Source organism: Bidens hawaiensis, unplaced genomic scaffold (assembly GCF_021521415.1).
Source record: "Bidens hawaiensis isolate Kalapana, Puna unplaced genomic scaffold, B.hawaiensis_p1.1 tig00009190_1, whole genome shotgun sequence".
NCBI classification, from domain to species: Eukaryota; Viridiplantae; Streptophyta; class Magnoliopsida; order Asterales; family Asteraceae; genus Bidens; species Bidens hawaiensis.
Window position 1 is genome coordinate 567,871 of NW_027491677.1, and position 17,343 is coordinate 585,213.

General features: G+C 38.3%; 1 protein-coding gene and 1 non-coding gene across 2 annotated transcripts; one reads left to right on the top strand and one right to left on the bottom strand.

Moving 5' to 3' along the window:
* Positions 1-1,472: 1,472 nt before the first annotated feature.
* LOC143531479 (aspartic proteinase 36-like) lies at positions 1,473-6,581 on the bottom strand. Its single transcript, XM_077026766.1, has 10 exons — positions 6,292-6,581; positions 5,254-5,383; positions 4,921-5,168; positions 3,972-4,196; positions 3,708-3,870; positions 3,521-3,594; positions 2,873-2,960; positions 2,684-2,759; positions 2,487-2,558; positions 1,473-1,621 (listed from the first exon to the last, which is right to left on the bottom strand). Exons 1-10 carry the CDS (start codon positions 6,543-6,545, stop codon positions 1,473-1,475), a joined length of 1,479 nt encoding a protein of 492 aa, XP_076882881.1. The 5' UTR covers positions 6,546-6,581.
* A 6,129-nt stretch (positions 6,582-12,710) lies between these two features.
* Positions 12,711-12,782, top strand: TRNAG-UCC (transfer RNA glycine (anticodon UCC)). The gene has a single exon. It is a non-coding gene; the product is annotated as a tRNA-Gly (tRNA).
* The last annotated feature ends 4,561 nt before the right edge of the window (positions 12,783-17,343 follow it).

The following is a 17,343-nucleotide window of genomic DNA, read 5'->3' on the forward strand; positions in this document are numbered from 1 at the left end:
ATGATACTTAGACGGATATTAAATATGATTATTTTGCTAAACCGGCTCATTATAGCACGATTCATTAGGTCATATCGAAACTCACCAATCGGTCCAAATTATTCACAACACTGGTCTTAACAAGTTTCGTAAAAAATTAGACATGTATAATGTGTTCTACATCATTTCTCAAGTAATACCCATAGCTAGTATTCTCCTTTTACTCATGTTTTTGAAAGTATGTATAAAACTTTTTTTAACTCATTTTAAAACATACCTTTTAATAACATACTTAATATTTCTGTTCTATATTCATAATAATACCTTAAAAGTGGTCCTCATTTTGAGTTCTTTTAAAAAAAAAAATATTTAAAAGAAATGTAAATGCGATGATAAGATAAAAGAGTCAAGACTCGAGAGCTCCATAATAAGAGAATAGAAAGAAACATATGGTTAGATGTTGGCCCATAAAAGGCCCAGTTAGGCCAGCAAATTCTTGGCCATTTGGGCCCACCTTCCCATAACTTGACACAGACTTGCAAATAAGTTGCAATAATTGCTATTTCATTTTCTATCCAACAAGTCAACAACTACAAGTACAACTACCATATTATTATTATTATGTAATTATTAACATCAATAAAGATGATCATGATCATTTTCCATTACATGTACTCATGAATACCCTACTAACCAACACGATCATATCCGTAAAAGCTAAAATTTAATGTATATAAAGTGTGACCAAACTAAAAACAAAATAACATGAAGCAATAATAATAATAATAATAATAATAATAATAATAATAAAGTTGTACTAGCATCATGAGTTCATGACCGAAAAAGCTCAAGAAAAAGATACAACAGAAACAAGAAACATCATCATCATCATCATCGTATTCAGTATATCCCACCAATAGCAAAGCTATGGTAGGGTCTGAGGAGGGTAAGATGTAGACAGCCTTACCTCTACCCCATAAGGATAGAGAGGCTGCTTCCGGTGAGACCCCCGGCTCGATAGTAGTTTTGCATCAAGCCTTGGACATAAGGCACATAGCACTTAAATCATCGGGACCGGCTGATCGGTGCATGTACCCTTGTCTTTCGGCTATCAACGCCACTACATGATGCCTGATTAACCGTCCGTCACTTTTAACGTTATTTTCACGAGATTAGTAAAATAACGTCAAAATTAGTGCAATTTCACTTTTGCCCACCCGAGGGTTCACACATATATACATCATATGTGCGCACCGCAAGCAGGGCTAGAGAAACAAGAAACATGATTTTACAAAAAAGATTTTAGAGAAAAAAAGACGAAAAACTCCTTTACGGCTTTCACAGAAACCCATCTCCAGATTATTTACAGAAACCACCTTTTGTGTTCCGAGTTCAATTCTGTGATCGTTGACGTGTTACCAAACAATGGATTCAATACCCGTGTTACGTAACTTACATTTGCCTAATTCTATATATCATGTGTTTAACACTAATCAAGAAATCATAAGGTAAAGCAGAACAGTTATTAAAAGTGATATTAAATATCTACTTGGAATCCGGCTGCCACCGGATGGTATTGAGTGAGGACCTACTAAATGCACCGATCCAGTAGTTTCGTCCCGCAATTTGATGGTTGAAGAGCCTGAAACCATAAAACAAAATAATTATTATTAAAAAAATTCAGACAAAATAGATGTCAAGATAGAGAGACGGGACCGCCATATAGGAGGCCATTCCATGTGCGCGTGGACAAGTTTGGTAAACGGGAAATAGAGGTCGGCCTAAAATATAAGTGGAGAAATCCACGACAACCAATGACATAGATTTCTCTATTTATATAATTACCAAATCTAGAAGGTATTCAGGTGTAATATTATTCTCTACGTAATATTATTCTCTACATACAATTCTTGGTTTATCTACATATTTCTACATTTGTCCATTTAAGTTAACATATGTTCAACCAAAACGGTACACATTAAAAATGATCCCATATTTTTTTTTGCCTTGTGAGTTTGTCGAATGTGGAGAGACTAGGAGTGAAAACGAGATAACTCCTTTTTTTAATTTTACGCCATTATATATACTATAAAATTTCATTTGTCTAGCTAGTCGCATATGAGCCCTCGATGTTTACCTACCCGTGTTGTCATTGGCATCCACATCTTGACTAGCACCCTAAACAATAATGATCCAATTTTCTAGATAAATACTAGCTAATAACTTCGAGCGTTCAATCAATTTTCTCTAAAAATTGAATAATTCTATATTAGAAAAGTAACAAGAATTCTACACTTATCATAGCATTAAGCACGCACGAACTGAACACATAAAGCAATAAACGAACACGAGGGTTTAACGTAATATGCATTGTGTGTAATATGCATATTCAGAATTCATGATAAGAAAATAAAACCGAGATATAATATGCATTATAGAATAAGTAAATTCAGATATCATGGTAATTGAAACATAAGAAAATAAGCTACAACCGAATCGCAACTTACAATTATACTCGGTCCATCCAATTGTTTGGTTTTCAAGATCATACAAAACCAGCTTATTTGATAGTACGAGATCTGCAATATAAAAATAACACTCGTAAATTACTTAGGTGTTAATATGTTACAATGGAAAACAATAAAAGTTGTGTCGGGTGTATAACAACTAATCTTGTATAACACATTAATAATATAGAGCTTACCTCCCAATAAAATTGTGTCGGTTGTACTTAATGAATCCAGACCGTTGTTTTGCCAGCCAAAACACAATGAATCTTCCTGCAAGATTTTTAAATAAAATATTGATGTTAGCATGTAATATATTTATACATCAACATTTGTAAATTTGACTTGATAAAAGCATGTTACGGTCAACAAGCGGAGATACTTACAAAGGCGAACAGATAATCATGAGGATAAACCGTCAAAGAAAGTGAGTTTTCAAAGTAAAATGTAACTGCTGGAAAGCCATCATCCACACTGCAAACGTAAAAAAAAAGTTAGCAAATCATTCTACTTTTATTATGCTATGGGACTACGGGTAAAACATTTGGTCCAAAACACTTCTTGACTAAATTTTTACATAAGTTTATATTATTTTAATAGTAATCTAACCTTTTTAATGAAACGATTTAGGAGGTATATGTATCGAAAATACGCTTTAAATGACTTTTGACCCGTTTAAACCCTAGGTAACTATTTTCATATTACCCGCATGGCTATCAGATAAAGCAATACCCTATTCAACCATTCATAAACGATTGCGTTGAAATTGGCACCTCTACTTAATGGTTTACAAAGTGATTGGACGACTTTCAACCCGTTTGACCCATTTTTTTGTCAGCTACTATTATTACTTTAATATTATTTTGTACCCAAATGACCCGTTAAAGATTAAAAGAAAAGATATCCTAATCGACCATTCATATGTGCTTAGTTTACTGCTAAGAACAATACTAGATTATTGCATTAACATACCAGATGAATGTTTTTATATAAAAGTTTATGAAAATAAAATGGTGACACCATATCAACTGTACCTTCCAGAGAATTCAAAGCATGTATATTGGTCATGAAGAGTGCGTAACCTCAAATCCGGCTGCGCTGCAACTATCTACACAAAAAGAGCTGAAAATATAAATATATGACCAAACTTTGACCCAACTTCTAAATAAACAACTTTTTTTTTCCGACAAAACTTATAGTATAATGCATAATAAATTTCACCTCATTCACCATGGACTTGTAGATTGCATCTGGAAGATAAGCCAATGTTGTACCGCTATCTATTATTGTTCTTCTCTTGTCCCCTGAACCATTTGTACTCGTTGAAAGATTCAAAAACTGCGCACCAATTTCGATTCTCATAACATTGGCAGCATAATGAGGCCTGTAGTTTTAAAAGTGACCAATATTAACTTTAATACGTTCGGTAATATAAAAAAGATTATTTTTTTTAATTTTTTTAGAAAGAGAGACTATGCGACATACTCATCTTGGATCAAAGGGGTTGAGTTAACCTTCGGCTGAACAACATGCCCAATTGCAAAAATACCACCACCGTTGTCGCCATCTAAACAATGTGCAAACATCTGCTTTACCTTCCTGGATGAAGCCAACTGTGATATTATTGATGAGTTTGATTTTCCAAAACCAAGTATTCCATCAAGCGCTTCATCGGAAGAACCTAGGTTACCAGATTGTCTTGCACCACACCTGATTATGCAACATTGTACAGAAGCGCCGGTTACTTAAGTAATAAAAGTATAAAAACAGAAAAAAAAATTGGAAGATTTCGAAACTTCTCAGTCATTTACCGTATCGATGTCCCAAAATCCACATGTCAATTAATTGAGAGTTATCTTTTAATTATATATTTTTTCAAATTCCACATTTACCCTTCTATTATGAATAGACTTACTGACTTGCATAATACTTTCATTTCTCGTTCACTTCTTATCACATTAGTCAAATTACACATATACAGTTCCTACATCAATTTTCTTAATATGCTCAAACTGAGTCCAATTCCAAAACTTCATTTTTACATAACAAAAGTTTTAAATCATATAATCAAATTTTATATTTTCACCCCTTCAGTTATTAAATAATGATAAAAGTAAAAAACTTTTAATTTAAACTAATATGTCACGATATAAACGATAAGTAGAAAACAAAAAATAAAATAAAACTACAAGCATTAAGCTTGAGAAATTATGCATGCTTATCTTTTAAAACTTTGTTAAATTTGAATAAATCATCATTTGTGATTGACTAAATAACTTATATGTTATCTATCATATTTTTCTAAAAGTGCTTGTGTAACGCACGTGATAATAACCTAGTTTGATATAAAAACCTATAATAAGCATGTAATATCCAAATATAGCGTTTCTGGTTGCAAACATCATTAATAAATATGAAAGAGAAGAAAACATACCCAAATATAACACTTCCATTTGCCAGTTTAGTTTCCAAGTCACCCGACACACTATCATACTGAACAATATCCATTACAAAGTAGCCAATACTATAGCTCCCATCACCATAAGTCTCGGTATATAGACACGATGCGTTGGGTTTACAACCAGTAAACGCACCCCCATTAATCTCTGCACAAAACTCTGAAGCACATGTGACTGGTTTCGATGTGAATGAATCTTGTGGATCGTATAGCGTAAGTTCCAACTGTTTGAAGCATTCATTTGGATAAATTCATTTGGATATATTGATATATAAATTTTTACGAATAGATTTAAGTTAAAAGAAGTACCCCATGATATCCTCGTTTCGGGCATTCTCGGCACTGTATACAATTGATCCACATTATATCACTTCCTGTGTCTACTTGTACATAATATTCCTTTGGTGGTGTTCCGATTCCTATTCTGGCATAGTACAGACTGCGGATATATGGTTTACGTGTCAGATAATTGTCGGGCTGTAAATATAACATAGCATAAAATAAACTATGAAATCATCATCATTCCATTTATGTATTTCATTGTTTTACAAAAGATTTAATTCTCGTTTCAGATAAAAAAAAGTGTTCAAAAAATAATAATAAAATCAGCAATAAAGCAATATCATTAGCATATAAACCTAAACAGAATACACAATAGTATCAATGTTTACTCGACGGCATTAGGGTGACCAGTTTCACCGAGAGGTCGACCGACACCTGATGCCAGAATCTATATACGACACTACCGATATGTATTCCATTAATATACAAGGGCAATAGTAACAGCTTAAACCTAATGCTCATAAATGATTCAATTAAACCGCATTAACTCAATTCTTACCTCAATAATGAAACTACAGTCTGATTCCACCTAACAAAAGCCATAATTCATATGAACCTAGATACAATACACAATAATATCAAGCAATTGTATCTAAATTTAAACCTAGTTCTCATACTTAATTCAACTAAACCCTAATTAACTCCATTCTAACTACAATAACATAATTACAGCTCAATTCCGCCTTACAAAAGCCCTAATTCTCATCAAGCAAGATCACATAAACCCAGATAATATAAACCCACATCAAAAAACACAAATTAATACAAACCCAGATCAAAAAACACAAAATAACATAAACCCAGATCAATAAACACAAATTATCACAAGATAATACAAACCCAGATCAATAAACACAAAATATCACAAAATAATACAAACCCAGATCAAAAAACACAAGATAATACAAACCCAGATCAAAAAACACATAATATAACAAAATAACAAAAACCCCAGATCAAAATCCACCAATAACACCAACCAATTGCACCAACAAGCATACTTACCCTACAGCATCAGGCCGGCCAGTTCCACCAAGAGGCAGATCAACACCCGACGCCAGAATCTGAAGGTGTCTGAGGTTATCGTGAGCTTTGAAGAGGCTCAGTGAGCGTTCCTTGCCGGAGAATTTGGAGTTCACGCCGAACACGGCGCCGCGGAAGTTGTCGTCGTCAGTTGCAGTTATGGTTATGGAGAGTGAAGAAGAGATTATTATTATTATTGTTATTGTGGAGAGGATTGATATGGAGGATGACGTCATTGTGTAGATCGCCGGTGACGGAGGAGTGGAATTGGAGTTCGGAAAATAATAGACGACTGGTCATGTTGACGGCATTTATTTATGTATTTTTTTAACGACCAACTAAGTAACACCGGGTACTCTGTACACGGCCCCCATTGGTTTAAGGTAGCCCGAGCCGGCCACTAGTCCGGACGGACGGAGCCCCAGCGGTCCACCTATTGAGGGATTCACCGGAAAAACCCGACCCCACGTCACCGAATGGCACGACAGCGAGAAGCCGGTAAACCGGGTGAGATCAGGACTCGAACCCTGTCATTTATTATTATTATTATTATTATTATTATTATTATTATTACTACTACTACTACTATCATCGTTGTAAAAATTGCGTCTAGGCGTCGAGTACTTAACAAGTACTTCCCGCTTGGGCCGTGTTCTTGGCGTGCCATTCTCAAGTAATCCCCGACTAATGCCCCGACTAAAGTGGAGCATTCGTAACTCCCAGTTGACCGAGTTAGCAGCGTCTAATGACTTTTGTCACCATATAATGTAAACATGTTAATGAGTAATAATAATGTAAACATGTTAATGAGTAATAATAAACATTTTACTCTGTTACTTTCACTATATAATGTAAACATGTTAATGAGTAATAATAATGTCGGAACATTATTATTATTATTATTATTATTATTATTAAAGGTCCTTAGAACTTTGAACCATGATACTAATGTTCATCTCAATTTATTATTATTATTATTACTATTATTATTATTATTATTATTATTAAAAGTAATATAAAGTTTGTTATTAAAGGTGCTTACAACTTTGGACCATGATAGTAATGTTCATCACAATTTAAAAAATAAGATAAAAGTTCAACAAATTGGATTTGGATTTTGAAATTACAGGAAAGGGTAATCGAGACTAGACTTTGGAGAGAAACATAGGTTACGGTGAACTAGTTTGGTTTTATGTCAAGACGGTTAATCACGGAAGCGATACACATTATTAGAAGGTTGATGGAGAAGTATAAGGAGAGGAAGCAAGAGCTGCATATGGTGTTTATTTACATGGAAATAGACGTACGATAATGTGGCATGTAGATTGGAGATAGCTTAGGAGGTAGATGTTCCTAAAAAGTATATAGACTTAAATAATGATATGTATGACAGGACGGTAACAAGCGTGTGTGTGCTGGTCAGAGATACCAACATCTTTAAAGTGGAGGTAGCCTTACATCAAGGGTCCGCTCTAAGTCCATTTCTTTTCATAGTTGTCATGGCCGAGTTGTCAAGGTCTTCTAGGAGGCAGTTTCATGGTGCGTGCTTTTCGTGGACGATATTGTGGTAATCGTAGAGAGCAGACAGAGCCTAATTGAGAGACTTGAAGACCGACGAGTGGCTTTGGAGGGCAATGACCTAATGATTATCCGTTCCAAAATGAAGTATTTATCACTGTGACTTAAGTAACGTTGTTGAAGAGGATGATATCCAAATCACCATTGAGGGGCATATGGTTCCCCATGCAACAAAGTTAGTGTATCTAGGCTCTTTTCTATAGAGTGACGGACATATAGGTAGTGATGCGTCACATCGGCTTCATGCGGGCTAGTGTAGGTGGAGGGCGACCTCAGGGGTGCTATGTGACAAGAATTTTCCACCAAAACTAAAAAAGGGAAATTTTATAGGGTTGTTCGATCAACTATGTTATATGGTACTAAATGTTGGGCCTCGAAAAAGATACAAGCACATAAAATTGAGGCAACAAAGATGAAGGTGTTGAGGTCGATGTGTGGACACAAAGTTAGTCCGGGTAAGAGATGAGGTTTTAAGGGAAAGACTAGGGGTGGGTAGGATAGTAGATAAGATAATCAAAAAGGATTTTTTTTTAAATAACTAAAAAACAAACTTTTAATATCATAGAAACATCCAAACGATTTACAATGAACTGGCAGGTAAGCGGGCAACAAGCTGTGCCGCAACCCCTTTTTGGATAGCAAACCCAATCCTACTAAAAACAAAGTTTCGTTTCTTGGGCCGATACGTTACTATGAACAACTTTCTGAACCCTATTCAAAAGGTCCACAACATCCGTAGCTAAGAAACCAAAAGTGTCAAAGGCAAAGGGGATAAACACATGTTGATTCTCCAAACAAGCTCTCTCGTGTTTAGCAACCTTGCCCGATGCCGCCTTCAATGCTGCCTGGCCTGCTACAAACCCATTGTCCCTAATCCCAACAAGAGGGGACACTCCTTTGAGGTCGACACAAGCGTGTTTTCCCCCTACCCACCCAAAAACAAGAATATCGGCCGGTCGTAATGTAGATCTTCCTTCTTGAGGATCCATAAGAAAGTTTACGGGGCTTCCTTTTTAGCCGAAATTCCGGCTCGTTTAAGAACATCGCATAGAACATCTCTCACCAAATCATGCCTGTACTTAAACCCAGGCAACTCTTTGCAGTGAATCGCATGCTCACAAAAAGAATCCAAACAAACCTTACGGCAAACCGGGCACGACTCATCTACCGGAAACAAAGGGATCATTAACCGACATATGTTGGCCCAATCCTTCAATAAGGAGAACACTTAAGAAATCTTGAGCCCGAAGACACTCAAACATCGCTTTCTAACGAGGGGATAAATCAAACTTCATTTCCAAACTCTTGATGATTCTACTATAAAGGGCACTCGCCAAAGCATGTTGGGCTTTAGTGTCACACCCCCAATCTAGGCCTAGGAGTACGATCAATAGTTGGTACCACATTTGTAAATAAATCAGAGTAGCGGGTTAATGCGGAAGTCTTTATAAAAAATAAGGATCATATTTACAATACAAAAGACGAGACGAAAGTCTCGTTTAGTTTTACTTGCTTTATAAGTTTTACAAAACCACCATGTTTTAATATTTACACAAAATTATCCGAGCCATCGGATTCTTGAGCTTTTTCGTCATTCAAGCTCTAGTCTTGGTTACCTGCAAAATGTTATTAAATACGTCAGCAACGAATGCTGGTGAATATGCTGACGCTAAAAATAATTTCTTTACTTAATTACCCCTCGAGACCACGTAAGCCTCGGCCCATCTTGGCTTAGGAATAATCAAGTTAAACAATCATCATAAACTCGAGTCTCTACACTAGGTCACCTCAGCAAGACACCGCAGCGTCTCGACATAACTTAGGTACCATAAATATACACAAGGTCATTCTCACTTGAACATACTTTGGTTCGGCCCATTGTGGCTGGAGGTCGTGACCAGGCGTGGTGCGATGTGCCCACCGCATACCACATATGTAAGGATCCAGACAAACGTATACCACAGCCTGAGGGCTAGGTTTATACTCTTATTTACAATGTTTTTAGAGGCACATAGCCTCATGTAAAATTTTACACATAACACGTTTGTTTGTTTGAAAACAAGTTTGTAAAAATGGGGCGTATTCACCTTTTTGATAGGGATCGGTTTCCAACACCGTCCGTGAGTTCTCCTCTTGCTATCTCGCACCTATAGTACGAGTATAACTTTTGTTAGTCGGATGCACGATTCGGCTTAAGACCTTTAGTCTTATTTATATCGATGAACCTTTAGTTCATAATCTCTTTTTACTTTAAAACCTTTAGTTTTAATAGTAATTTATAAACCTTTAGTTTATATATAAAACCCGACGTTTCTTCTTCTTTAAGAAACGTATTGTTTTCTTTATTATTTAAGTATACTCATTATACTTAAATAATATATTTCATAACAAAGAATAATCTTATATATATATATATATCTATATATATATATATATTTTATCTTTCTTTTCTTTATCTTCTTTGTTATTTATTTCTTTGTTTATCGAGAATAACATCGACTTGGGTATTAAGCCTTTATAATATTTTATTATTATTCTGGTCGGGCATCATGCCTACCTTGCTTGGCTTAGTAATACCCTAGACACTTGGGCAGCACTTCGACGCCGCTTAATCAACACTCTTTTCTTGCAAAACTCTTCCTCCTCACTTGGCACGCTTTTCGAGACAGCACACTTCTTGGCACGCATTTCGAGGTAAATCGTCGGAACGTCGGGACAACACTTTCTTTTGGAATATCGTCGGGAAATGGCACGAATTACGAGATACTAGGCACGGAAAACGATGTTTCGTGATACGTTTATCGAGGTAGGTCGAGGGCACTCTTTACGAGGTTTAGAGAGAGAGTAGTGAGAGAGTAATATGTGTGATTTTGAGGTGTGAGGGATCTGAATTCGTAGCTGCCTATTTATAGGCTGAAATTGGACCCTATCGCGCTACGCGATGGGTCACTTGGCAAGCCTATCGCGTATCGCGATATAGGCCTGCTGTGTCAGATAGTAGACCTGCCACGTGCTGACACGTGGCAGGCGCTGAGTCCACGTGGTGGACGTGTTGCCACGTGGTGACACGTGGCGGCAACCGTTGCCACCGTGTGCCACGTGGCACACGTGTCATAATCTGTCAGACACCCCATCGCGATACGCGATGGGTGTCTCTCTTGACCTATCGCGTAGCGCGATGAGTCAAGAAAACATATTTTTCATTTTAGTCCCTGTAGTTTGGAAATTGGCAGAATTGGTCCCTTGACTTTGGGAACTTGACATTTTTGGCCCGAAATTTACGTGATGTTACATTTAGGGGGGGGTGTCTTTATTAGAGAAACCGCTAATATCAAAATCGGGAAGTGAAATGTGCAACCGATCTATCGCACTCCCATAATCGGAGTCAAACCCATCAATACACAACCTCGAAGAATGTGGTCTTGCAATTCCCAAGATTGCGCCCTCAAAGTCCACAAACGCATAAGTAGAAACATCTGAAGCTGAACATAAACCCAAACCTCCAAAACGAGTCGGAAGTGATGCCAACCTCCATTGAAAATCTCCAAAGAAGGCACCACCACAAACCACGATGTCCTCAATCACCCCCCGAAGGCCATTGTCAAACACAGAAACTGCTTCCCCTACATACACAGGTTGGCATGTTCTGAGACCGAACAACAACTTTCCAACTCCCATACATGAGCGGAGCAAAAGGAGCTCGCATTGAGGGTACCACAAATGCGGGAGTTAGCTCATCAACTCCACAGCTCACGAAGCCCTTTTCATGAGATAATTACTTATCCTACAGTCCTATACTCAAACTTTTACAAATCATGACATTTTATGTTATGTTAAATCTCTATTCATGTTATTTTTCATAAAATAATGAAAATGAAACATTTGAGAGGTGTGAGCAACTCTAAGATATGATTTTCCACAAACTTTGAACACAAACATTGGTAAAACCTATTAGTTAATGACCTCACCTTCTTTTTTATGAGAGCTTTACAATGAACCAACGCGGTCCATAACAGAGTTAAGATGAACGAGATATACATACTCAAAGTTGTGTGTCTAGGATAGAAAAGTTACACGAAATTGGGTATGAACTTGTCCTACACAGGATAAGGGATTAAGGGTGGAACCTTATAAGGATTTATACCTAGGAGCTTTATTAGATATTTTTTTTCTTGTCCCTAAGGAATAAGTGGTGCAGACATGTGCCTACACGTTGTGATCATGGGAGATGAGTGTATGGTGTGTTTTGATGGTCCGTTACTACTGGTTCGAGTCACTACTAAGTGCTTAGTTGTTGTTGATTGGTTACCGTTGATGACACTCTTTAGGAAGATGTTCTTATTGCTTGGAAGTTAGTGTTTACGAGCAATATGAGTCATGTTATTGCTGCTAAGTTTACATGGAAGTTACTACTAGTTAGTTTCTTACTACCAATGTCTCACAAAATTGTCAGTTGACAACATTGAAAACATAGACGCAAGAGCCTCTACTACTCACCAAGACTGGAATGAAAAGTTATTTCATTCCATTTCCTTGTTTATTTAGTTTCCTTATCATTTGAATCCTGGCAAGCAACTACGACACTTTGACATTTATTTATAATCAATGAAAATTTTAAATCACTTCAGTAGTTTGTCACTAATAACTTCTCTAGTTGATTAAACTAGTCTATTACTTAATTTGAGCTAATGTTATTACAAATGGTGCCAAATTACAAACTCCTAAACTCTTTGATGTACTGCGTGTTATGACTTGCGCGTTAAAATATATCATCAAGAGACTATTTTGGTTAGTATCGACCTTGACAGCACATTTACAACAAGGCGTTTGTAGTCCAACGGTTAGGATAATTGCCTTCCAAGCAATAGACCCGGGTTCAACTCCCGGAAAATGCATAATAATTTTAATTGTTTTAGTTCTTATTGTTTATAACGAGATGCAGACTTTGTAGCCTGTAGCAGTTTTCCAAATTTTAGACCTGGTTTTTATGGATTTTATGTGCGTCGAAAAGACAGATGCAAACTTGTTATTTAACTGGAAGCAACTTTGTTTAATGTACGTATGCTGTTTAGAGATCAAGCAGCCGGCCGGTATTAAGTTATTAACAGTGATTATTAGTCATGGAAATAGAGTAATTACCAAGGATCATGGTAATTTTGAATGGTGAGACTAATAATATTACTGATGTTTTGGATTCCTTTTTTTTTCTAAACAATTACTGACCCATACAACAAGATCATCTTATTTGATATCGAGCATATTATTAATAAGTTATAACTTATGGGTTATAAGTTATAAGGTTTTTGGGAAAGTTAGGTTTTGTGAGTGTATAAGGTATAAGTTACAACTTTATAACTTATACCTTATGCCTTAAATAAGTTATAAGGAGATAAAATAAGGAATCCCAAACACCCCCTAAGAGTCTATTAATGCGTTATTATATAGGCTGGTTACGTGTTCTTTTATTTATAGAAATTTTGATAAAAAAGTGTCTAAATTTATAGAAACTTGTTATTTAACCGGAAGCAAAATTTTAGTTAAAAACAGCTAAACTTACACTATGTATAACAAATTAATTTTGAGTGAAAAACGGGTAAATTTACACTACTATTATGCAAATGGCCCACACTATACTTCACCACTACCTATATTGATAGTTGTTTATAGTTTGCACTTTGCATAAGCTAAATATCTGTCAAACAATAATAATCCAGCTATTTTCCTTTGACACAAACGAATTTCTCTCAGTTGTGCTTGATAGTTTTACATAAGTTAACTATCTTCTAAACAAGAAGAATCCAAGTGGTTTTTCTCCTAAGCATGTCTAAATTATTCCTAATTATCTCTACATAACTGGAGTATTTGTAACACGTCAGATCCCCCGTTGGTTGTCTATTGTAGTGTTGTCTAGTTATAGTCAACTTCTCGGTAACAGGTTTACTATCGTAACCTACTATGGAGACGTGCATGAGTCGGTTTTGGGCTCAAAACGAGCCAATACGAATTATCAATAGAACGTAAGCAAGTCAAGGAAAAATTCTTGATGAAACAATATATTATTTTTCTCTTGGAAGATTCGCTCCTTGACTGTCGTAATAACAGCTTAACCGCGGTTAGCATTATTAAAAGGATTGAAAATTATCTCCCAGGTTTGATTTTTTTTAGGTGAAATTAGTAAAAAAACATAGATATTACATCAACATAGCAGGTAGGCGGGCAACAAGCTGCGCCGCCACCCCTTTCTGAATTGCAAACCCTAACCTGCCATAGACATACCCCTGCCCCTTTGAAGTCGACACATTGCTATGCACAACCCGTTGGACCCTGGTTAGGAAACAGATAGCTTCCGGTGCCAAGGAGCCAAAGGTATCAAAAGCCAAAGGGACAAAAACATGTTGGTTCTCTTCGCAGGCTTTAGCATGTTTCTCCACCTTCTTCGTTTCAGCCCTTTTCATTGCTTGCCCAGCTACAAACCCATTATCCCTCAAACCAGCTAAGGGAGATACCCCTGTGAGGTCAACACAAGCGTGTTTTCCCCCGGCCCAACCAAAGACGAGCAAATCTGCCGGTCGTAGAGTGGATCTCCCTTCCGTGGGGTCTGTAAGGAAGTTTACGGGGGCTTCCTTTTTAGCTGATATCCCAGCTCACCTTAAGATGTCCCAAAGAACGTCCCGCACCCTATCATGTCGGTATTTGAACCCATGCATCTCCTTGCAATGAACCGCATGCTCTCCGAATTTATCCAGGCAAGCCTTACGGTAGATCGGACATGTTTCGTCTTCTGGGTACATTGGGACCATCAAACGGTACTTAAGAATGGCCCTATACTCGACCGCAGACATGCTTTGGCCCAAGCCATCAATCGGGATAACGGTCAGAAAATCTTGGGCATGAGGACCTTGTAAGCATTCAATAACCGCCTTTTGTCGGGGGGACAATCCAAAAACTTCTCCCAGGCTCTGAGCGATTTTGCCAAAAAGGGCATTCGCCAAAGGTTTTTGAGGCTTTGGTGGGGCGGTGTCCATATTAGAAAAACCGCCAATGTCAAAGTCTGGGAGAGTGCCATTTAGGCGTTCCAGTGCCTGCACGTAGTTTGAGTCCAGGTCGACAACTCCGCTATTCCTTAAGATGTGATTCTGTAGCTTCCAAGACTGAGCCCTCGACGCTACAAAAGCGTAAACCCCAACATCATGAGCCGAAAGAAGGCCTAAACCCCCTAAGCGCATCGGTAAAGATGCAAGTCGCCACTGAAGATCACCAAAGAACGGGCCTCCATATACAACTATGTCTTCGATGGCTTCTCGAAGCCCCTTATCAAAACAGGATACCGCATCATCCATCATATGGGGGTGGCATGTTCGTAACCCAAAAAGCAACTTAGCAACCCCCATGAAAGACCTAAGCAGGAGGAGTTCGCTCTGGGGATCCCTAAGGCAAGGTAAGAGTTTCATAAGATCAACCGCACGAGATGCTCTCCGCCTCGCCAACTCCTTAATAAAGTAGGGATCTCGACTAACAGCCCCTCCAAGGAGATTTACCCCTCTCTGGTCTACCAATCCCACTAGGGAAGAGCCCATCTTTGACTTTACCCCATTACACGCTGGCCAAAAAACCTCGGTTTTCTTAATATTAAGTTGCAGCCCCAATGATGGCCCTTCCGAGCTGATAATGTCTAGAGCTTTAGCGACTTCGTTGGCACCACCAATAATAGTCCCATCATCCAAGTACCAAGCATGAAATGGGAGGTTACAGTCATTTTGTACCCGGAGAACAAGAGGGTGTAATGCTAAGGCAAAGAGGAGGGGCCAAGGGGGTCTCCCTGCTGAACCCCAGTAGTAGCCCCTATAAAGTCATCACCAACGTACAACCTAGCAGGCTGGGCATAAAGGAACTGGACCCATAGATAGATAGACGGGCAATGATGATGAACCTCCCGGAGAAGGGCTGTGCGGTCGACCATATTGAAGGCGTTGGAGAAGTCCACTGCAAGCATAGCTAAAGAACCGTCCGCGTGAAAGGAGTTAAGAAACCGGTTCGCGCTGTGAAGCACCGCCTCTGCCCCATTAGGGGTCCCCACCCCAAACTGAAAGTCCCCTAAATACTGAGTCATTTCCTTCCCAACCATCTTCATAGCCACTTTAGAAACCAACCTACGCCAGATAGCCCCCACAGCAATGGGCCGAATTCCATTATCCGGCTTTAATAAAGGGGTAAGGGGGGCCGAAGCAATAAACTCAGCGAGCACCTTGGGGCACAGACCCCCTAGCCATAAGTTGACGACTTCAGTGATGGCTGAGAGCAGACCCATGGTCACTGATCCCTCACCACTAAGAGATTCCAACAAGTGTTGCGCCCGCATCCCGTCTCTCTCGCATGAGGTCCCTTTAGGAAATGATCGGATACATCTAAGCACATAGTCCCCATCCACAGAGAGAGTAGGCAGGGTGACAGAGCTAGAAGGCAAGGACGGAGGCGACACCACTGGGTGTTTATCAATGAGGGCTTTCATGGTTGAATCTCCGAGAGGGGCAACCCCACTTGAGCATAATACCTTGACTGCAGCTGTGAAATGACCATCCCTGACTTTCCTGAGACATTGTTTAATATTGAGGCTGTTTTCAGAACCCTCCTCCCTCCCACCTCTCTTTTAGAAAAAGTGCTTCCCCCCACGTTATCAAAGAGAGAAAGAACCAAGTCAGCAAAACTAGATCCATCTTTCCACACCGCAAGTGCTTGCTGAATGCTACTACATTGCAAAGACTTTCGATTCCCTGACCTGCGTTCCTGCCTGGTGGAAGGTTTCACCACCCTTAAAGTACAACGCGGCAACAATAGTAATTTGACCCAATTCTCAATCGAGCCTGGTGAATCCACTACCTTGCGTAAAGCGCATGCCAAAGTCTGAGCAAACGCCAAACGACAACTTGGGGGGATGCTCTTAACCGTTTGAATGGGAAGGGAGAAAACCCGTTCCAAAAGGGATACATCCCCAACCACTCCTACAGATGGACCTGGGTCCCTATCCACAGACACACGATTAGGTTTCTGGATCCCAACGATGAATTCTCCAGCATCTCCAGAATCCACAGAAAAAGAATAGACACCATCAGCATGCTTGCACCCCCTGCTTAGGGCATGCAACGTCATGCACCTCCCACATAACCATTTATCCCCCGCCCGAAGGGCTTCCCCAACATCTATAAAAAAAACTATAATGCCTTCATGGTCTATCAAAGAAAAAAAAATTTCAAAACAACATTATCTAAAGTTTTCTCTAAACAAATTAATGATATATTTTATAATCCGGTCAGTCTCTATTATGTGGACTGATCCATGATTCAAGAACCATAACTATTGTACTGCTTTAAGTAATAATTTGTGTATATTTTTTTATAGTTTTAGATTGATCTTCATTCCCTTAAAATTTGAAACCTAAAACTCAAAATCAAACTCAAC

Bases quoted from the DNA above. Each gene is read 5' to 3' on its own strand.
- LOC143531479 (XM_077026766.1), bottom strand. From the start codon at position 6,545: ATGACGTCATCCTCCATATCAATCCTCTCCACAATAACAATAATAATA. The intron at 3,871-3,971 runs GTATGTCGCATA...TTAAAACTACAG, and splicing joins ACCCCTTTGATCCAAGATGA to GCCTCATTATGCTGCCAATG. The intron at 2,961-3,520 runs GTACAGTTGATA...TTACGTTTGCAG, and splicing joins TGCTTTGAATTCTCTGGAAG to TGTGGATGATGGCTTTCCAG.